The sequence below is a fragment of the Lepidochelys olivacea genome (genome assembly GCF_965140295.1).
Source record: "Lepidochelys olivacea isolate rLepOli2 genome assembly, chromosome: 1".
NCBI lineage: Eukaryota > Metazoa > Chordata > Testudines > Cheloniidae > Lepidochelys > Lepidochelys olivacea.
In genome coordinates this window covers 138,128,753-138,151,821 of record NC_140411.1, presented here as the reverse complement: position 1 = coordinate 138,151,821, position 23,069 = coordinate 138,128,753, and the positions used below count along the sequence as shown (strand labels likewise).

General features: G+C 40.8%; 1 protein-coding gene across 3 annotated transcripts in view; it reads right to left on the bottom strand.

Moving 5' to 3' along the window:
- GLRA2 (glycine receptor alpha 2) overlaps positions 1 to 23,069 on the bottom strand; it is a 164,080-nt gene that overhangs the window by 78,975 nt on the left and 62,036 nt on the right. For all 3 annotated transcript variants that reach the window (XM_084623518.1, XM_084623519.1, XM_084623520.1), the window contains exon 7: positions 17,058 to 17,272. In XM_084623518.1, coding sequence (XP_084479644.1) covers positions 17,058 to 17,272 — 215 coding nt within the window. The remainder of the gene's footprint in view (positions 1 to 17,057; positions 17,273 to 23,069) is intronic.

The following is a 23,069-nucleotide window of genomic DNA, read 5'->3' as shown; positions in this document are numbered from 1 at the left end:
CTGAAAGTTAAAGCCAGACAAATTCAGATTAGGTACAATTTCTTTTAACAATGAGGAGAGGATGAGTAATCATTGCAAAGCAAAAAGAAAAGGAGTACTTGTGGCACCTTAGAGACTAACCAATTTATTTGAGCATGAGCTTTCGTGAGCTACAGCTCACTTCAGTGGTTTCTCCATCTCTTGAGGTCTTCAGATCAAGACTGGATGCCTTTCTGGAAGATATGCTTTAATCAGACATGGATTATAGGGCTCATTACAAGAATCACTGAGAGATTTAAAGATGAAAAACACTATATAAGAGCCAGGTTAAAACAACAACAACTGGATGAAGTTCAGTGGCCTGTGTTACACAGGAGACCAGACTAGAGTATCTAATAGCCCCTACTGGACTTAAATTCTATGAATCTTAGAAGTTGCTAAGCAATACTGTTCTGCCCAGAAGATAGAAACAGCCAATGATATTTTATTCTGATGATGTAATTCTGTAAATTAATATCCTTGCTAGAGTTTGTGTGGATGGAGTGCTTTGAACTGGTTTCCTTAAACCAGTTTGAACTCGTTCTCAAACTCAGAACATTCCAGCTCTCTAGCTTGCTCGTATGGTTGAATTAAGATTTGTTATTAAGGTGTGCCTCTAGACTCCTAATATCATTCCAAGCACAAAAATGACCCACGAGCATTTCAATACTCAGAGAGGGAGAGGATATGGTTTTCCCATCCCTTGAGAATTTAAGATTTCAAAAATATTTCCTGTTCTGAATCATGACAAGAAAACCAAAATCTCAAAATTTTTCACAAATCTAATATCCAAAAAAATGTTCAGATCTGGTCAATCAATGTTTCATTTCAATCATTTCGAAACATTTCATTTCAATTTCAACTTTTTAAATTTTGTTTACTTTTTTTATTTTACATTAACATTATAAAGAAAAAGTTGTTTCAAACTGAAGAATGAAACATTTTCATTTTGAAAATGTCAAAATGGGACAGCTCTTCTATTTCAAAACTGAAAATTAATCAAAACAGAACTTTTCCTTTGGTTCTGACAAATCAGCATTTTATGATGAAAAAACATTCCATCAAAAAATTCCCAACCAGCTCTAATACCCACCTCTGTTGCAAGAGAAATACAAATCTGGTAGAATGTGTATTGTATGCAAAGAGGACTTCAGAGCAAATTCTAATACTATGGCTCAGAGTTCACGTTCATTCTTTATTCAAGATGATTTGCTATTACTACAGAGCTTTCATCTTTGAAAAGAGTATGAATTACAAGCACATCATGATGATGATGGTTAGCAGTGGCTGGCATTTGTTTAAAAATACTGCTTAACAGCTGGCAGGAGAAGAAATCAGTGAAGACATTTTTGAACTCTGTTGGGTTCAACAGCTGCTATTAAGGCTGTCATTCTTTAAATAAAAGGCAAGTACATCTGGAGGAAGCCAGTCTGACCATGCAAATCATGAATGGACCTGACCAAATGAACTCGCTGTACAGTGCATTACACATATCCAAGAAGCCCAAAGTCTTAGATAAATGGGCTGAGCCTATCTTGTAAACTGTGAAAAGCTTTTATTGCAACTTCATTAATATATGGAAGATGTGCAGCTAATCAATTCTCATAGCCACACTCACTAAGAAAGTTTTACATTAACCAATTTACCAATAAAAAACATTTGCTGTTACTGTCTTGTCAAGGGTTTTAACAGGTACAGGACACACAGTTTGGACAAGGTTACAAAACATCTGTCTCTTGCAGCTGCCAACCTAGAAAACATAAGAATTCTTATCTTCCTACAAACCCCACCTGAAAAATGGCAAATACACCACAAATGACTAAGAAACAACAATAATGCATTACCCTTGCCACTCATTAGAAAGGACAAAGAGAAAGCAAGACACGAAAAGAAGTAAGACTGCTGCCTGGATCACTACTTCAGCCATTTCTGGATGTAGACAGGCAATGCTATTTCTTGTCTGCACACTCAAGGATCCTACTAGATGTGTGCATAAACAAGCTATTGGTCATTGATTTCTTAATGGCATAACCACTAAATGTCACCCCAACCTTAGGGACAAAATGGCAAGGAGTAACAATGACAGTACTGCCTGAATTTTCTCTTGAACTTGAGTCTCTCCCAATGGCAGGATTTTATTTTCATTTTGAGCAGATTTAGCACAATGCAACAAAAAAAAATCTCATAAAACAGGACTTTTCAGACAATCCCAGCTCCATTAAACAAAAGAAAGTGATTTGATTATTTGAATAACAAACAGCAACTGACCCCATTGCCTGGCTCTAAGAGTATGGGCATCTTTACATATGCACACACACCCTCACCCTTCCCCCTCTTTCTCCCCTCCCCCCCATTCTTTGCAATCTCAGGCAAATGAAAACTAGAGACTTGTTTGACAAAAAAGTCCTCTCATGCATGTATTCCATATGTTGATTTGTCCTCCCCATTACCATAAGTTAATGATTTATAAGTATATATGCATGCGCCACTAATTTATACATATACATGTACTGAGAAGGGATTTTTTAAAAAACTTTTCCCACTTTAAAAAAAAAACTATTTGTTTACTTTTTGTTTCGTGATCATGCAAACCAACTCCTTCATTCAGTTCAAATTTAATATTTTCCGAACATAATTATCTTAAAACTTTTCCTATAATATAATTTGGACAACCACAGGGCCTGATTCGCTACAGCCTTGCTTCTTGTGTAGAGCAAATCAGAATGACAATGTTTTATGCCCACTGTCAACAGATGTAAATGACTGCACAAGGGGTCAAGCAGTGATGCACAAGGCTCATTTTGCCTAGTCTTCCCTCTCCCTTCAACAAAATACCATAAGTGGAATCAATAGCAAACTTCCAACTTCTAGAAAGGATAACTAAGGAGGAAAAGAAAGAACTTTGTTGTGGTTTTAGCTTTACTATCTAGGCATCTTGACAATGATTCATAAACTGCAGTCATGACTGAAACACATACCATGTTTTCATGCCTTAGCAGGCAAACTAAATTGTTTTCGTACCAAGACCATGTTTAGAATACTCTGCTGCTGCAACAGCTGACATCCCTAACACTGAAAAGGAAAGCATTTTTCGGCACTACCAGCAACGAAGTGTTAGTGAGGTCATATCCCAGAAATTATAGAAGAAAAGGATATTAGGTCATCTAGTTCATCCTCCTGCCAGTGCAGGATTGTTCTGTACACTGTATTTTCTAAGGCTTTGTTCAGTCCAGTTTGAAATAACTAATAGCATCACTAGATAAGCTGGGGACCAATAATGTTGCAGATGAAGCCACTCGTAAGGTTGCCAATTTTGGTAGCACATATTCCTGGAGATTTAATCACATGACATAATCTTTAAGTAAAGATTAAGCTTTAATTCCTGGAGAGTCCCAGCCAATCCTGGAGGGTTGGCAACCCTAAGCCACTGGAAGTTCTTCTATGGATTTCTGCAGGATTGACAACAGAACAGTCCCTAGGGTGAAACACCCAAAGAGGAAATAATGTTTTCTATGCTTTCTACATTTGTTTGGCTCTCTTGAGCATCTGTTGTTGAGCTTAATGCTTGAGTTTCAAAATAGTAATTCCAAATGAAAATGCTGTTGCTCAGATCAGTTATTTCAGACAGCTTAATTATGTCCTGTAACAAGACATAGCAGGGCCCCCCTTGGTCCTGCATCTGCTCTGCTCCAAAAATCACTCAGAGACCTTCTGGCTCAGCAGTCACCTGTGCAGTTTATTTACACAGTGCAAACCCACCACTCTCACCACATATCTCTGGGGGTTCCAGCCCTAGGGGCTTCTCTTTCTTGCAGCCAGGAGGGGGAAAGCTATCCCTCTCTTTCCACTCCCTGGCTTCTTCTCCTCCCTTTTGTTTCCTCACTCTGAGCCTGTCTATAGCCTCAGGCTAATCAGGCTGGCAGCTGTTCCACCTCTGCCAATCAGGATCAGGTTCCTTGTGTCAGCTCCAATTCACCTCCCTTAATTGGAGCTGGAATGACAGAGGTCAGCACCCTGTCACATGTTCCAAGAAATATTTGATGAATAAAACTTAGATGGGCCAACTGCCCAATACACTTTGTTTTACAGTAATGCGCTGATTGGAATGCAGTAGCTTGTTACCTTCGGGTCTGCAAAGGGAAATGCTTTGCAAAGAACCCAGAAGGGTTTCTAGTAGCATTATTTCAAATAAAATATTAACAGAAAAATTTTCATAAGTAATGTTCCAGAAGGACTGGTAATTAATGTAAATGAGTGAGCTGCAGTATTGTACACTGCTAATCTCAAAGAAGGTTCATGGCACTGGTGTGTGTGCAATAGTGGTACTGCACACCCCTCTGAGAGTTGCTAAAAGCTGTAAGGTACTGGAGGGTGTGCAGAATAAAGCAAAGAACACTAGTATCCCACCAGTGTTATGAAACACAACAACTTGTGTCTTGTCTGAGGCTTGAAATGGGCCTTGCTAAATGTCAGCACTATCAAACCTTCAGAAAATGTACCAGAAGTACTCAGCCTCCACCCCAGAGGTATTCAGACACATCTTTCTGTGTATTTTTAGCAGTCATGCACTACAGCGACTACTGTTTTCGTAGTACAGTAAATACCAGAATATTTACTATAAAGCCGAGTCAGTTTTACAGTACTGTGTAAATGTAATACATTAACAATTAAAAGTTTGGCCGACGTACTCATTGAGCACTTGGATTTTCTTCTCCATGCAGTGGAACCCATTTATAGGGGTCCAGTGCAATAATCTCTCTTCAAATGAAAATTTCACATGGGCAAGGACTGAAGGATCAGCCACATCTGGAACATGGATATAACTAGGGCCCTACCAAATTTACAGCAGTGAAAAACGCATCATGGACCATGAAATCTGGTCTTTTGTGTACTTTTACCCTATACTATACAGATTTCACAGGGGAGACCAGCGTTTCTCAAACTGGGGGTCCCAACATAAAAAGGGGCTTAAAGGGGGGTGTCGCAAGATTATTATAGGGGGTCGCGGGTTTGCCACCCTGACTTCTGCACTGCCTTCAGAGCTGGGTGGCTGGAGACTGGTGGCTGCTGGCCAAGGCCCCAGCTCTGAAGGCAGGGCAGAAGTGTCAGTACTGTATCAGAACCCAAATGCAGTTTGTGGGAGTGAGATTTTGCTCCAACTGAGTTGAGGAGCTCTATGTGACACCCAAATCCTCTATCTTGCTTTTACTGTCCCCACAAGTATCGTGGCTTCTTCTGTTGGCCACTTCTGCTCACTCCTCCAGTAATCCCAAGGTCCCTTGCAGAGCTATTAAAGCCTATGGGAGGGGAGAAACTTAGAAGGTGGGGCATATCTCCTTTAATCTGAGCCAGACATTTATGCTTTACACTCACATAGACCCACGCCTCTGCAAGAAAGTCTGAGCAGGCTGGAAATTACTCAGACTTGCTGCTCTCCTCATTTTGGAAGGCTCTCTTTCACACTGCTTCCCAATTTGTTCTTTTAAGGGCAGCAGCTCAGGAGAACATGAAATCCATTGAACTCCTCCTTCACTGGGAAACCACAGAACAAAAATAACACACCCACAAAAGGAGCAAGAAGTCAGAAAGGTGAGATGGCAGGTGGAAAACCTGAAGGGCGAAAGAAGGCAATATTCTTGTAGATATGAGTCACAAGTAGGGATTTACGAGCAAGCTTACAAAGGTGAATTGCATGGCCATTTGCATGACTGCATTTGTTGTGCACAGAGCCTTGGATTCAGTGACAATCTATTTATAGTGAAGTAGTTGTTTCAATTTATTGCATTGTGCAAAATGTCTATCCAGTTGTTTTGAGCCCCTTTTTATTTTGAAGCTCCTCAGTGAACAAGGTGACTTCACAGTTCTGTAGATTTTTACTGAACAAATCTCCATAACCAAAATCAAATACTAACATGGGGTATAACAATGGACATTGTAGAACATTGTTTAAATACAAATGCAGTAAGATTTTGTTTTATGCTTGGCAGAGCAAGATACGAAGAGAGATCCCTGCTAGGGCACATGTCCCACAGAAGGAACAAGACTACTGATATGAATAAAGGAGGGAATACATGATTTGACTCATAAAAATCATAATAGAGAGAGCAAGGGAAAAAGGCACAACAGTACTACAAAAGAACAAAATAAAATAAGTACTAAAACCTATTCATGTGTATGTGCACACAAAAAAGCAGAAGCTGGTGGTTATCTGGCCATGGGCTACGATTTTAGGTGGGTTTTGTCCTGCTGGATCATTTGCATAGGTGCTGGAACGAGGGGTGCTGGGGGTGCTGTTGCAACCCCTGGCTTGAACTGGTTTCCGTTATATACAGCGTTTATAGTTTGGTTCATAGGCTCTAAGCACCCCACTAAACAAATTGTTCCAGCACCCCAATCATTTTTATTTACTTATTTATTAAAGCCAAGAAACTGTGTCAATATCAGGATACAATGGATGCCCGAGTACAATTTGCTGATGTTTTGTGACCCCCAAATTATTTCTAGACTCTTTAAAGTCTGGTAAGCTAGTCTGCTGTGGGGTTGTTTCATCAAAATCAGCATCATTTTAGAATAAGAAAGCCAGGTGGCAACTGTAGGCTTTAAGGCTCCTCATGCTGTCCATTACATGTTGTCCCCTTCAGGAGGTTATAGCTCACCAATAAATATAAGGTTGACCTAACCATTTAAAGAGCAGTTCAAATATTAAAAAATCTGGATAAGCCAAGTGCCCAGTTAACAAATCTGATGATAGTTGCACAATCTTATTATTTATTAGTTTTTATCTTCATATAACAAAAATACTGAGGTTAAATTAAAAGTACTATGACCTCAAAAATAACTTTGATTCTCAATTATTTTTATTAATGTTTTTATGATATAACTACATCAAGGAAAAACTTCTTCTGTTTACTGAAGAGATTTTAAACAACAGAAATTAGTGACACAAAAAAGTAAGCTATCCCCACAGAAAACAGTTGGACACTGAAGAATATGTTCCCCAAGAGTAGTGTCCCTCCACTTTGTTTGCTGTTCTCTTTCCTCACCTCTTCCTTATCCATGTTTTATTTTTCTTGTTGGCATCGCTCTCACATATGGCCACATCCACAGAGGTACTGGACACCTATAACTTCATTGACTTTAGTTTTACAGATGCTCAGAACTGACTTAAGTTTTTCATGTTTCTGCAGCTCTCAGAATTTAGTGCTCCAAAGTGCCCCAATTAGTGACCCAAAGAGTACTGAAGTGAATAGAAAGATTATCCTTACTTCAGTGAGCTTTGAATCAGGCCCTTAGTCCATACAATGCTCTTTGGGATAGAGACCTATGCTCTTATGATTCAGCTCTGACATCTCCTCAGGAGTCCGACAGCGTTCTACACTCAGACAGTTTTCTCCCAACACATAAACCCTGCTGGGGCCATGCAGGGTGTACACGTTACTATGGCTCTGGATGAGGAGGGAGGGACAGTCTTTCCCCCTTGTGTGTTCATATCCCCGGTGATGGGCAGAGGACCCATCGACTCTGATTGGTGAAGTGAACATCTGGGAAGGCCTCTGCTGGTGGTGCATTGCCTTAATCCCCTGGAAGGGGCTTGATAAATTAGCAGAGACTTTGTCAGCCACTGACTGGTGTGTGGTCAAGGGTAGGAAAGGGCCTCCTCCCTATGGTAATTGAGGATAGGGGGTGTTGCCCAATCAGGAATTTTCTGGGTTCCTTGTTTGCTCAGAAACTCACTCATCTTCTCCCCTGTTCCAATATCTATTGATGGGGAGAGAACTCTTCAAATCACTGGGGAATGTCTTCACTCCCCATCCGAGCTGTTGATGGGGAGTTGTGCTTCTTGTCACATGACCCCTTAGGATTCTTCTCTGGCAACAAGGAGAGGATAGTGACAGCCCTTGCTCAGCGCTGGCTGGTAGGGGAGCTCCGCACAGTAGTTAGGGCCAGTCATGTGCGGATGGGGGAGTACAGGAACCTGGGCCCTCTCACTACACCAGGCTCTAACCCAGGGCCCTTTGAGACATAGATGCTGAGTTTTCTTTTTTCCCAGGGGTGCACCACCCCAAGGCTCCACCTCCAGTCCACCCCCTTCCCTGAGGATCCATCCTGGCTCTGCCTCTTCCCACCCTGCTCCAACCCCTTCCCTGAGGCCCCAGCTGTGCATGACTCCCTGCTTTCCACCCTCCCCTAAGCACCTCCCCCAGCTGCCAAACAGCTGTGGCTGGTGGGTGTTGAGCACCCATTATTTTCCTCTTATGGGTAGTCCAACCACAGACCACCCACAGAGTCAGCACCTATGCTTTGAAGGCTATCAGTGCTCTGACAGCCGGGGAGACAAGGCTGCCCTCCCTGGGCCACTTCCTACCACCTCTGTGCAATTGTCCCAAGGTTGCTCTCTCAGGTAAGGCAGCATGAGGGTTGTTTGCTCACCACAAGGCACCTCCTGGCAGCAGCATGGCAACTGCCTCCTCCTGTGGTATGGCGCAGCCTCATGGGCAGCCCAGTCCAAGGTTTTCCCCTGCTGGGGACAAAAATAAAGGAGATCTATCTAGTCCAGAGTTCATAGCAGAAAGGAATGTTTCCCTTTCTGGCTGTCTCTGCAGCAGGCCCTCCCTTCCCTCAGGGAGGGGTCTTTGGGCAGTTGTTTTGGGAGAGATTCTACCTTCCCTCAGTTCGTCTCCCCCGGAGCTGCTGGTAGCAGGTCTGCTCTCCTCCCTGGTCTGCCCCCAAATGAGCTGCTCTCCTGCCTTTTAACTCCTCTTCCAGTTGGTGCATTTGCTACAGGTGTGGCAGGGCGGGCTGGCTGAGCTCAGAGTAGTTCCTAAACCCCTTGTTGCTCAGTATGAGGGTTATACATCCCATCACAAGGACCCAATCCTAACTAAAATATCAGGTTTCAGAGTAGCAGCCGTGTTAGTCTGTATCCGCAAAAAGAAAAGGAGGACTTGTGGCACCTTAGAGACTAACAAATTTATTTGAGCATAAGCTTTCGTATTTTCCCCTACCGTTCCTCACATGTTCTTGTCAACTGCTGGAAATGGCCCACCTTGATTATCACTACAAAAGGTTTTTTTCTCTCTCCTGCTGGTAATAGCTCACCTTACCTGATCACTCTCATTACAGTGTGTATGATAACAACCATTGTTTCATGTTCTCTATGTATATAAATCTCCCCACTGCATTTTCCACTGCATGCATCCGATGAAGTGGGCTGTAGCTCATAAAAGCTTATGCTCAAATAAATTTGTTAGTCTCTAAGGTGCCACAAGTACTCCTTTAAAATATCAGGGCATGCTGTGAGCATGATCAGGGCTTCCCCCAAACCATTTCCTATATCGAAATTAGGCGCAGCAGAGTCTATTAGTCCACCTCTGGGAAGGGAGAAGGTCGAAGTGGCTACTTACCGCCAAGATACACTTCATGCTGGAACTGCAAGGAAGAAGAAAGCTCATGCATTCAGAAGCAGAGTCTGCAGCTTTCACTCCCCAGAAGAGTAGCCAAATTAGGAGCTGTAATAACTTGTGATTTGGTGCTGCTTCTGTAAAAATGTGTCCAATTTGTCTGCTATTTTGTCTATAGCAAGTAGAAGTATTCAAAAATGTTCAACGTTTTGTATATTATTTTGGGCCAAGTTCTGATCAGTGTAACTGACTTGGCCATGTATATATAACTACTTCAATATACTGTACAGATCAGAGCATCCACAGAATTAACATGATAGTTTACCACAGAGGTAATACGAACTATTATTTGAAAAAAGTTTTTTGGCAATCTTTACCTATTGCACAGCATCCACAATCCCAGACTGGGAATTACATCCATTTCATTCGCTTCAGATTACAGTATTCTCTGTTTTCTTTTTATAGTTAAAAGTTCATGTTTTATTTTTCTGTAGCTTGAGTGCATAATGCCTGGCTTGTCTGTGATCTACCATTATGCAGCACTATGGGGGAAAATGAGTGTTTGTTATTAATGTAGGGAAGAGTGATTCAAGCAGCTCTGTTACATAATCTCATATACTGGTGCAATAAAATGTGCAGTTTATAATGGGTGATTGCTTCTAAACGGCACTTTCTCATTATTTACCATACTTGTTCGGAGACTGATACAAAAGCAAGCTAGCTCTGAACCTCCTCATTCTATTCTCTCTTGGACTTCATTCAAGAAAGGAATTATTGTCTCAAAAGACAATTGGGGAGTTTTGTTTGGTTTTTTGTGTGCATCTTTGGTAATGTTCTCATAAAATAAAGAAGAGGAAGAAATATTCCATATGATGCAGTCCATAAATTAAAAGCAAAATTAAGCTCTTTAAATGCACGTAAATAAAAGTAAGATGTAAATAAGATAAGTACACATTAATAAAAAGGATGTGGGGGAAACAATGAAGGAAACAATCATTGACCAGCAAGATGTATTCAAAGCTGGGCTAGCTTTCATGCAAAGTGGTGTCTATTTTTTCCCAATAATAATTCTCCTGGCTTCTATTATTCGGCTAGATATTCATGCTTGAAGCAATTTTTAAAATGATATAATGTTGGCAGATTAGCTTTTTATATCTTGGCAGATATGAAGACAGGATTTGGAAAATAATTTTTAAAGAGTCATTTGGGATTTCAGATTTGATACTAATTTGATTCATAGTTTTATTTTCTCTAAAGGCACCTAGGTCATCATTGGTAGACCGATGCCTAATTTTTATTAAGAAACATAATTTATTATCTTAATTGCACAAGAACCTTTAAAATAATTGTCTCCCTTTAACAAACAAACATCAAAAATTGGCTGATTTTTTTACTAACGTTGAATGGTTTGTAAGCAGTCAGGTGCTACAGAGATGGAGACCATATAAGTACCCAGCTATATATGTACTGTACTTTCAGCTTTGTGGCACTTTTTAGAATTTGTATTTCTTAGGTAGAAAGCAATCCCTTTAATTACACATCGGAGAGTGGCACACCTGTTGGGATTAATGTCAAGATCCCCAAGGAAACAAGACACAACATCTCAATATGTTCAAACTCCAGAAACAAAAAGATATTTCAAACTGTTTATATCCACATTAATCTGCGACATCTTCTGTCTTTATAATCTATTAATCCTGATTTGTCCGCTTCATGTACTATGTTAACTCATTTCAATTAATGTGCATGCCTTGTTTTAAACATGCTCAAATGTTACTAGTACATGTAACCAAAGACAAGTCAAAATATTAGCACAACTCCAGCTAGTGAAGTATCACAATTTATGCTCATTTAGGTGCCTAGTCCTGTAGACTTCTACTCACTGGCCAAATACTATTCTCATTTACAGGCATGTAAATCCAGGGTCACTAATTTGACTTTACTCTTGTTCTAGTATAACACCAGAGTAACTGAGTGCAGAATTTCACCGCATGTGAATAATTCTTATTCACAAAAATAGTCCCATTGCCTTCAGCATAGTATGCCACTGACATTAACAGGAGTACTAACATGAGTTAGGACTACTCGTGAATTTGGGAATGCAGGATTAGATCCCGAGGGTGACATTTTGAAGTCAAAGGCAAACTATTTTTGGACGAACCTCAAGAACTTCAAGATACAGGATACTGAATGGTTGATTGCTCATCAACTTAACAAATTCAAGACCAGCAGACAGACATGCTGGCTTTCTCTCAGTTCATATAAGAGCACTCTTCCAATGGCAACTTCAAACTCCTCACATAGGTGAACTACGTTACATACTTTCCAAATTCCTCACATGGGCCAGTCATAGCTATAAGGGATAGCTCTGCTTAACTGCAAACAGCGGGCCTGAGTCTGATATCACGTACATTGGTATCAATCAAGAGTAACTCCAATGAAATACATGGGCCAGATTCTCTAGCAAGATCCATTTCCCTTTGACCAATCCTCCAGTGTAAGGATATTGGAAAAATGTTGGGGTAGGATGGAACACAGCCAGAGCAATGCTACCTTCTGACAATCCTTGGCTGGCAGGCGCCCCTTTGGGACCACTTGCAGTCTAATCTATGTACTAGAACTACCCGCAGAATCAAGGAGCCACAACCAACTCTTTGGTATCTCCTCCTCTCCCCTATCCAGCAAATGTGTAAAACCAGCAAGAGCACAGAATCAAGTCCAGTATTTCTCCATCCCCACAAAGGAGGATACAAACAAAAGAGGAAATATTCCAACAAGAACAGGGGTTGCTTGATGAGATCGCATTCTCAGGAAACATTTTGTCTAATTCTGCCCCTAACTCGATATTCAGAAGCCCACCGGCACACACTGGTTCAGAATCAAGTTAGTTCTTTGGTAACATGCTTTCAAACTCTTTACTTGGTACTGCAAATAAAATAAACTGTGCATATGTTTGGAAATCAACCACTTGGAAGTCTAAATTCATACATGAAAGATTTTCTTCTTCACAGTAGTCTTGAAAAATTATACATATTTTAAGGGAACAAGTGAAGTTGAACCAACTGTTGTAGTCACCAGATTTTTAAGTGCCTCTTTACGTTACCAACTGAACAGCAACAAAATCTGTGCAATTTTCAAAGTTTCCCCACATATGCTCCACTTAAGCAGAATACAGTGTTTTTAAATAAGACAAGATATGATACTGAGGGTACAGTAGAGCAGAATACAACATACTTTCAGGAATGGATCTTATTCTGTGCAAACACACAATGAGTATGTCTTCATTCCTGAGTTAGCTCAGATGATTGGCACTTGGGTAAGCTTACACCAGGAGTGAGCAGACACAGTGCAAAAATCTACCCAAATTACTGTATTCTCACCTGTCTCATTCTCCCCAGTGTATGGTAGTAGGACTTTTGGGGCATTTCCCATGATTATTTGTGCTTCAGTAAGCTGGCTCATTCTGTGATTCTTTCCCAGGGAATTGTGATAAGACTTGTCTGTACCTCTGGGCACATGGGAATAATTGTTGAGGACTTGTGAAGACTTTGGAGGACCATCAGATCTTGAGTTGTTTAAAGTCATTCCAGTCTCACTTGCATGACAATACATTTTTTCTCCCTCAAGCAAAAATGCTTTTCCATCTTTAAGCAGATGCCTCCAGTTGTAACACATGCTCACTGAATCAAAGGATTTACTGGAACATTGCAAATAACTATAGCACAAGATGGGTGAGGTAATAATTTTTATTGGACCAACTTCTGTTGGTGAGAGATACACACTTTTGAGCTTATACAGTTCTTCAGGTCTGGAAAATATGCTCAGAGTGTTACAGCTAAATACAAGGCAGAACAGTTTCTTTAGCATAAGTAATTAGCATATATTTCAAGGGACCATTCAAGAAGAAGTGGCCAGTTAACATCCTTGCAGTCATAGGAACCTTTTACTTTCTTCCCAAGACGCACAAACAAGGAAACAAGGGAACACAGGCAGACCCATCATATGTAGCCACAACACTTTTACTGAAAGACTATCAGGACTCATAGAAACCATCCTCAAATCACTCACCGCATAAAGGACCAGCTTCCTCCAGACACAACTGACTTCCTCCAGAAACTCTGTAACATTATCAAACTCCCTCAGAATGTCATCCTTGTCACCAGGGATGTACCTTCCCTATACACCAACAAGGATGGCATTGCTGCCAGCCTAAAATATCTATAAGACAATGGACAACACTCAGATATCCATCCAAACACATTGCCAAACTCATCCTCATCCATAACAACTTTATATTCAACAAAAAACATGTTGTCCAAACTATGGGAACAGCCAGGAGTACTAAGATGGCTCCCCAGTATGCCAACCTCTTCATAGGCCACCTCAAGGGAGAATTTCTGGACAAATGCACCAAAAAACCAATGAGATACCTGAGTTACATAGATGATATTTTCATCTGGACAGACGACTTAAACTCCTTCATAGATTTCCAACACAAATTCAATAACCACTGTCCATCCATCAAACTCTCTCTAGAACACTTCCACAGTAGCAACACCTTCCTAGACACCACAATCAGCTTCAATAACGGAACCCTACAGGCAACTATATACAAGAAATCAGGGATCACCACAACTACCATCATAGTTCCAGTAACCACCCCAAACACACCAAGACATCTGTTATCTACAGCCAGGCACTCAGATACCTCAGAATATACCCACAGGAGAAAGCCCAGTCTACACACCTTAACATACTTAAAACCACCTTCACCAAACAAGGACACTCCACCAGAGGAGTGGATCACATCATGGAGCAGCCACCCCAAATACCCCAAGAGAACCTGCTTCAATTCAGAAGTAAAACCCACTCCAACTGCACTCTCCTAGCTGTCACCTACCACCCCACATTGGAACTCATATGAGGTATCATTAAACAATTACAACCCATACTTGATTGGGACCACATCCTGAAAAAAATCTTTTCTGAACCCCCTCTTCTGGCCTTCAATCAACCCCCCAAACTCTCCAAGATCACTATCAGAACCAAGCTCTCCATAGACTAGAACACACAAACTCAAAATGGCACCAGACACTGCCATAGCAACAGATGAAAAATCTGTAGAAATATCTCCACTGCTATGAAGATCAATACCCCCACATTCAAGATCCATGGGTCCTACACTTGCCTATCACGACATGCATCCAGTGCACTAAATGCCCCAATTACAACTATGTGGATGAAACCAGAAAATCACTATGCTCTCCAATGAACTGATGCAGAGAAATGATAAAAGACAAAAATGCCATATTACCTGTGGGTGAACACTTTTCATACAGCAGCCACTCCACATCTGACTTCTCAATACTCATCTTGCACAACACTTTCAAAAGGAAAGACTGGGAACCATGGCCACTGGGAGTTGCAGGGGGCCGTGCCTGCGGATCATCTACATTAGCAAAATGTCTCGCGGGCCCAAATTCTGTGGCCTGCGTTGTGCAGGAGGTCAGACTAGATGATCATAATGGTCCCTTCTGACCTAAATATCTATGAATCTATGAATCAGATTACCTTGATGGGCCACATGTGGCCCTCGGGCTGCAGTTTGCCCACCACTGATCTAGAACCACTAACTCCCCCTCCTTTCTTCTCCCCTTCTTCTTCCCTATGACTGCAGAGGTGTTAACTGGCCATATCACCTAGAATGGTCCATTGAAATATGTGTTAATTACTTATGCTAAACGATCTATTCCAACTTGTATTTAGCTGTGACACTGTCAAGGTTCCTCCCCCACTCTGAACTCTAGGGTACAGATGTGGGTACCTGCATGAAAAACCTCCTAAGCTTATCTTTACCAGCTTAGGTCAAAACTTCCCCAAGGTACAAAATATTCCACCCGTTGTCCTTGGATTGGCCGCTACCACCACCAAACTAATACTGGTTACTGGGGAAGAGTTGTTTGGATGCGTCTTTCCCCCCAAAATACTTCCCAAAACCTTGCACCCCACTTCCTGGACAAGGTTTGGTAAAAAGCCTCACCAATTTGCCTAGGTGACTACAGACCCAGACCCTTGGATCTTAAGAACAATGAACAATCCTCCCAACACTTGCACCCCCCCTTTCCTGGGAAATGTTAGATAAAAAGCCTCACCAATTTGCATAGGTGACCACAGACCCAAACCCTTGGATCTGAGAACAATGAAAAAGCATTCAGTTTTCTTACAAGAAGACTTTTAATAAAAATAGAAGTAAATAGAAATAAAGAAATCCCCCCTGTAAAATCAGGATGGTAGATATCTTACAGGGTAATTAGATTCAAAAACATAGAGAACCCCTCTAGGCAAAACCTTAAGTTACAAAAAAGATACACAGACAGAAATAGTTATTCTATTCAGCACAATTCTTTTCTCAGCCATTTAAAGAAATCATAATCTAACACATACCTAGCTAGATTACTTACTAAAAGTTCTAAGACTCCATTCCTGGTCTATCCCCGGTAAAGACCAGCATATAGACAGACACACAGACCCTTTGTTTCTCTCCCTCCTCCCAGCTTTTGAAAGTATCTTGTCTCCTCATTGGTCATTTTGGTCAGGTGCCAGCGAGGTTACCTTTAGCTTCTTAACCCTTTACAGGTGAGAGGAGCTTTCCCCTGGCCAGGAAGGATTTCAAAGGGATTTACCCTTCCCTTTATATTTATGACAGACACTCTGAGTACCTTTACCAGACCCGAAGAAGAGCTCTGTGTAAGAAGAAAAAAAAGCTTGTCTCTCTCATCAGCAGAAAGAAAAGGAGTACTTGTGGCACCTTAGAGACTAACAAATTTAAGGTGCCACAAATACTCCTTTTCTTTTTGCGAATACAGACTAACACAGCTGCTACTCTGAAACCTGTCATCAGCAGAAGTGGTCCAATAAAAGATATTACCTCACCCACCTTGTCTTTCTAATATCCTGGGACCAACACGGCTACTACACTCCATACAACTCTACCACAAACAGGCAGGACTAAAACTTCCTACTAACTCTTCCCAATCAAATACAACAACAACATAACATACATAACAACAACTTAACATTAAGATACAGCACCATCTATTGGTGGAGGTGCTGTCTACACTGATCATTACAGTTCCTCAGATTTGTAGAACTCTGCTTTTTTTAGTAAAAGTGCAAGGATGTGTATGTAGTGGACATCACAGCACTATATCGCACCATTAATGTCCACTGATATGCAAATCTTTTCAATTTCAACACAAGACTTAGGCCTTGTCTACGCAACAAAATTGCGCCAGTCTAGCTTAAATTAGGTTTTAAACTGCTTTAGTTAAATGGTGCGAACCCCTATACGAACATTCATTTTGATTTAAGAGTGGCTTATTTCGGTTTAGCTTAAACAGATTCCTAACTGATTTAAACTTAAACCAATAAAAACCTGTTCAAACCAAATGAAAAAAGTGTTTACACAGACTTTTGCACTAGTTTAACTACATCATCACACCTTTAGTTAAACTAGTGCAATTTTCTCATGCCGTAAGCATATTAAACTGGGTTTACAGAATCTCTAAAAAAATGTACACACACTTCTTGGCAAAATACCAATCAATAAGGAATGCATACTAAGCAGAGACTCCTTACTTTTGGTAGAGAAGCTCTGGATCCTGAACTCTGAGTAGTCATTGTCAAGACAGTAGTGATGCCCAAAGCGACTCTGGCTGGAGCAGCATCCATGTTGATCCAGAAAGAAACCCAGGACAAAATGACGATCAGCAGGCTAGGAATGTACATCTGGATTAAATAGTATCCCATCTGACGCTCCAAATGAAACTTGACTTCAATGCATGTAAACTTTCCTAGAACATGAAATTGCTTTTATAAATGTTTTTGCACATTTTGTCTTATTTTATGAGCATAAATTAGCTTCCTGACCTCAGGCATATATAGATTTCACAGCATGCTATCATAATGTCTTAGCTCTAAAAGCAGATGCCCCAATATACAAACATTGTTCTGGTTTAACTTTTTGGTAACATTGTAGTTTGGTAGAGTTGACATCATGATGTTCACTTGAAACAGCGGCCATTTATTTTTGTGACTGAATGTTATTACTTTGTGTAATCACTTTACAAGAGGTCTAGTTCCCCCCAAAAAAACTTTTTAAACAAATGAGTCCCATTCTCCTTTGGTTGGGTGGGCCTCACCTCATCCAGAGGTTCTCTCTCTCCATCTAACCAGTAGACCAGTCATTTGCCTGCATCTAAGTATGTTGGACTTGCTTCATCCTTAATAAACAAAATTTTATTGGTACACTTATTGGGGCAGAAGAAGAAGCTGTTAAAAGTAGACACTCAGATGTGGGTAGGGGACTGGTTCTTTGGCTGAACAGATGGTGCTGGAGAGCATTATCTCACCAGGAACTGGTTGAATGGTCAAGTACAATACAGAAGGCATTAGTGTACCCTAGTTACTCAAGAATTCTGTTTCCCGAAGTCCTATGGATCTAAAAGGGCTGAATGCCAGGCAATGAGATGGAGGGCAGGAAAGTGGCAGGGAAGATTGCAGTTGAATAATATTGCTGTTCTTTCACAAATTAAAATTAAAACTATAATATTATGTGAACATTTAGCAGAGAAAAATTGTATAGTTTTCTGTGCTAGGTCCCAACTAAATAATTTGAATAGGTCGATAACTTCAAACTTCAGCCACTTCAATCAACTGGTAACAGGAATCACTTGACATCCACAGGTACTTCTGCTTACTTTTTATCGTTGTGAACAGCAACCGTTTCTCAGTATTATCAATAATTATAAGAACAATATGTGTGTCCAATTCTCCCCAGTGCTGGAAACCCCAAAATAAGGAAACTCCATGTGCCTCCTTTTACAGAGTTCTCTATGGAATGTTTCTCAGAGGGAAGGCAGTATTTGTCCCCTTCAGAGCAACCACACTTTTCAACTCTCCAAACTTGCGGTTCTGAGGGTATTTTCTGGCGACAAAAGCCATTCATATGTAAGGGCCTTTCAGAATGCACACTGCTTCTCAGCATGCTCTGCCATGCTGGTCAAGGCTTTCTTTACTGACCACTGCCCCCAAATCTTTCCCCTGGGCTGGAACTGCTACACCATGGACACAAGGTATTATCCTATGCAGGGAATCCCCATGGGCTTGCTAGGAAGCTGCTGATCAGAGATTACTCATCCCTCCCCACTCCAGCCTGTCTTCTCCCATATTCCACAGAGCAGAATTTCAACCCTTTCCACAGCTCCTGGGGACAGTGAACCACTGCGTTTTCATCCCCTGACATTCTGAGCCATAGAAATTAGAAGCAATTTTTAAGCTGCACTGGGTTTTTTTTTTAAAAACCAAACAACTAAAAAAATTAAACAGTAGTTTCGTTTAATAAAAAAACAATGTAACATTAACTGACGGATTGGGGCCGAACTGTTCATGTCCTGTCATTTCACTGAATGAAAAAATATAACGGATGCAACCAGACTGGCTCTCCTGCTGACACAATGAAATACCTCTTTTAGATGGGAAGGATTTATATTTCAACCCAGCAGCTACCAAGAAAATCATTCATAAAAATCTCTGAACACTATCTGCATATCATAGACTCCAAATACCCAAACTTGTCTTTGGGTAAACTTCCCAGGGGCAGCGATTCTGCCACCAAGTGTGTCCAGAGGTGGTGGATAGTGGAACGTTTTTTAGATATGGACATATAGGTGGGGAAAACTGTTAAATAAGCAGACATTGACAATTTGATGTCAGTACTAACAGGGCGTGGTGGATGACACTGCTGCCCCTAGAAAATGCCACAAAAGTCCAAAGATGGTACTGTGACATGGTGAGCTTAATCAAGTATGCCCACAAATAACAGATGAAAAATTCATGGCAGCAACAAAAAGACTTCTGTGACGCTGGCAGACCAAGTCATGTTAGGGTGTATTCAGGCCAATTCACTTGTGTATGAGCAGAGAGGAAAGCGATTGTTAAATATATAATGACAGGTTTCAGAGTAGCAGCTGTGTTAGTCTGTATTCGCAAAAAGAAAAGGAGTACTTGTGGCACCTTAGAGACTAATGCTCAAATAAATTTATTAGTCTCTAAGGTGCCACAAGTACTCCTTTTCTTTTTGTTAAATGTATAAGTGTTTTAGGTGTTAAAACTTCCTAAAATGAATGGGATGTTAAATGTACTGTTTTTACTTATCTGTGTCCGGTCATAAGGTAATAGCAAGCATTTACATTGTAAATACCCTTGTAACTAAATAACTCATCATACATCAAAGAAGCCTTGTAGAATGCTAATGAAGGACTTTATCAGAAAAAAAGTGTTAATTCCAAATCAAATGGCCATTGTGCGTGATACCTGGGGGTCAGAGACTCAAAGTGCATTCCTCATTCACTCATCAGAAGAAAAGCCCACATGGGTAGAGAGAGTGTCAGCTTGTTTTCTGTGAGAAGAAGGTATAGGAAGTGATTCAAAGAAAGATTCTTCATCTCGGGACTGTTTGGACTCCTACAGGGAAGCGTACCAGATGCAAAGTGGAGATCCTCAGAAACAATCTAGGTACCCTGAAAAGATTTGTGGGAAACTGGCAGTTTTTTACATCATTGCCACCATTTGGAATTACAAACTGTGATTCACATATATATATATATATATATATATTACCTGCTTTAACCTCTCAATAACTCATTTTTTCCCTCAGCTAATAAATCTTTAGTTAGTTTACTATAGAATTGGCTAGCAGCGTTATCTTTGGTGCAAGATCCAGAGAACCACTGGAGCTGGGGTATGTGATTGGTACCTTGGGACTGGGAGCAACCTGATGTGGTGTGATTCTTGGTTTAAGTGACCATTATAGAATAGAATCATAGAATGTCAGGGTTGGAAGGGACCTCAGGAGGTCATCTAGTCCAACCCCCTGCTCAAAAGCAGGACCCATCCCCAATTAAATCATCCCAGCCAAGGCTTTGGCAAGCCTGACCTTAAAAACTTCTAAGGAAGGAGATTCCACCACCTCCCTAGGCAACGCATTCCAGTGTTTCACCACCCTCCTAGTGAAAAAGTTTTTCCTAATATCCAACCTAAACCACCCCCACTGCAACTTGAGACCATTACTCCTTGTCCTGTCCTCTTCCACCACTGAGAATAGTCTAGAACCATCCTCTCTGGAACTACCTCTCAGGTAGTTGAAAGCAGCTATCAAATCCCCCCTCATTCTTCTCTTCTGCAGACTAAACAATCCCAGTTCCCTCAGCCTCTCCTCATAAGTCACGTGTTCCAGACCCCTAATCATTTTTATTGCCCTTCGCTGGACTCTTTCCAATTTATCCATATCCTTCTTGTAGTGTGGGGCCCAAAACTGGACACAGTACTCCAGATGAGGCCTCACCAATGTCGAATAGAGGGGGACGATCATGTCCCTCGATCTGCTCGCTATGCCCCTACTTATACATCCCAAAATGCCATTGGCCTTCTTGGCAACAAGGGCACACTGCTGACTCATATCCAGCTTCTCGTCCACTGTCACCCCTAGGTCCTTTTCCGCAGAACTGCTGCCTAGCCATTCGGTCCCTAGTCTATAGCTGTGCATTGGGTTCTTCCGTCCTAAGTGCAGGACCCTGCACTTATCCTTATTGAACCTCATCAGATTTCTTTTGGCCCAATCCTCCAATTTGTCTAGGTCCCTCTGTATCCTATCCCTGCCCTCCAGCGTATCTACCACTCCTCCCAGTTTAGTATCATCCGCAAATTTGCTGAGAGTGCAATCCACACCATCCTCCAGGTCATTTATGAAGATATTGAACAAAACCGGCCCCAGGACCAACCCCTGGGGCACTCCACTTGACACCGGCTGCCAACTAGACATGGAGCCATTGATCACGACCCGTTGAGCCCGACAATCTAGCCAACTTGCTACCCACCTTATAGTGCATTCATCCAGCCCGTACTTCTTTAACTTGCTGACAAGAATACTGTGGGAGACCGTGTCAAAAGCTTTGCTAAAGTCAAGATACAATACATCCACTGCTTTCCCTTCATCCACAGAACCAGTAATCTCATCATAGAAGGTGATTAGATTAGTCAGGCATGACCTTCCTTTGGTGAATCCATGCTGACTGTTCCTGATCACTTTCCTCTCATGTAAGTGCTTCAGGATTGATTCCTCTCATGTAAGTGCTTCAGGATTGATATCACAAAGTCCAGTTTGTCTGGATGGCAAGATAGACTGGAGAGTCTGCGGGGACTGTCTGTGACTCCATGGTAAGACTGGAATAGTGATCCAGAAGTTCAAATTTGGTACTGGCTTGATGAAATCTAATTACAGGACACACCACCAGTGTGGGGTGTCTGCCCTGTTTTCTGACAGTCTGCACTCACTGTTGTGAGCCATTCCAGACAACGTGACAACTTCAGAATGGAAAAGTACTAGGTTATGATAGAATTCTGGCTGAATTGTTAAAAAGCACAGAAGATGGAGGCTTGAAAGCCCTGCCAGAGGTAATAAAGAATATATTTGAGAGAAGAGATTTGTCAAAAGTTTTTACAATTTCACTGTGTATCGAAATCCCCCAAAAGAAAAACACTATGGATTGTAAAGACTACAGAACAACCAGCCTGATAGTGCATGCCTCTAAGATTCTTTTGCGAGTTGTTCAAGACCAAATACATGGAGAGATAGATAAGGAAATAAGTGAACAACAATATAGTTTCAAACTTGAAAGGGCATGATAAATGTCATTATGACTTAAAGCTCATATTAGAAATATCAAATGAAACAGGGAAAAAAATACACTTGTGTTTTATTGATTTCCAAACAGCATTTGACAAAATCTACTACTATCAATTTATCAACATATTAAGATCTGTTGGGATTGATTGGTATGGACTCCAAATAATAAAACAATTTTACTGGAATCAGAAGGTGGTTATAATGGGAGATGAAAACGAAAATCTAATGGAGATCCAGAGAGGAGTGAGGCAAGGTTATATAATGTTACTGACTTCATTCAACATTTATAGTGAGTGTTTGATTAAATTAATTGAAGAAACAGAAGAAGGTATTAAGATGAATGAAAATGGGTGAATAACATTCACTGTGAAGATGGCACAGTGTTGCTGGCTGATTCAGAAGGTCCAATGAAGTTAGTGGAGATTATTTATAAATATGTCAAAGAATATGGGCTAGAGTTGAATGTAGACAAGACAAAATCTGTGGTGGGACACAAGATTCCAGTGAACAACACAGCCATACAGATAGTAAAAAATGATTGGTACATCAGAAGCATCATTACAGAAGTTGGAAGATAAGATACTGAAGTCAGCACCAGAACAGCAAGAGCAAAGGGGACATTATGGAAGAACACACATCTGAAGAGAAGGGACATAAATCTGAAGATTAATTCTGACTCTTAAAACTTATATTTGGTCTATGTTAAATTATGGCTGTGAAACATGGACATTCAAACAATTGATAATGAAGAAACTGCAATCCTTCAAATTATGGTATTATAGAAGAATTATTAAAATATCATGGCAAGACCACATAACCAAGGAAAAAGTATTGGAGATTATCAGAATTTAGCAAACACTAGTCAGTGATTTTATGGGAAAAAAATTGATTTTCAGGGCACTTTT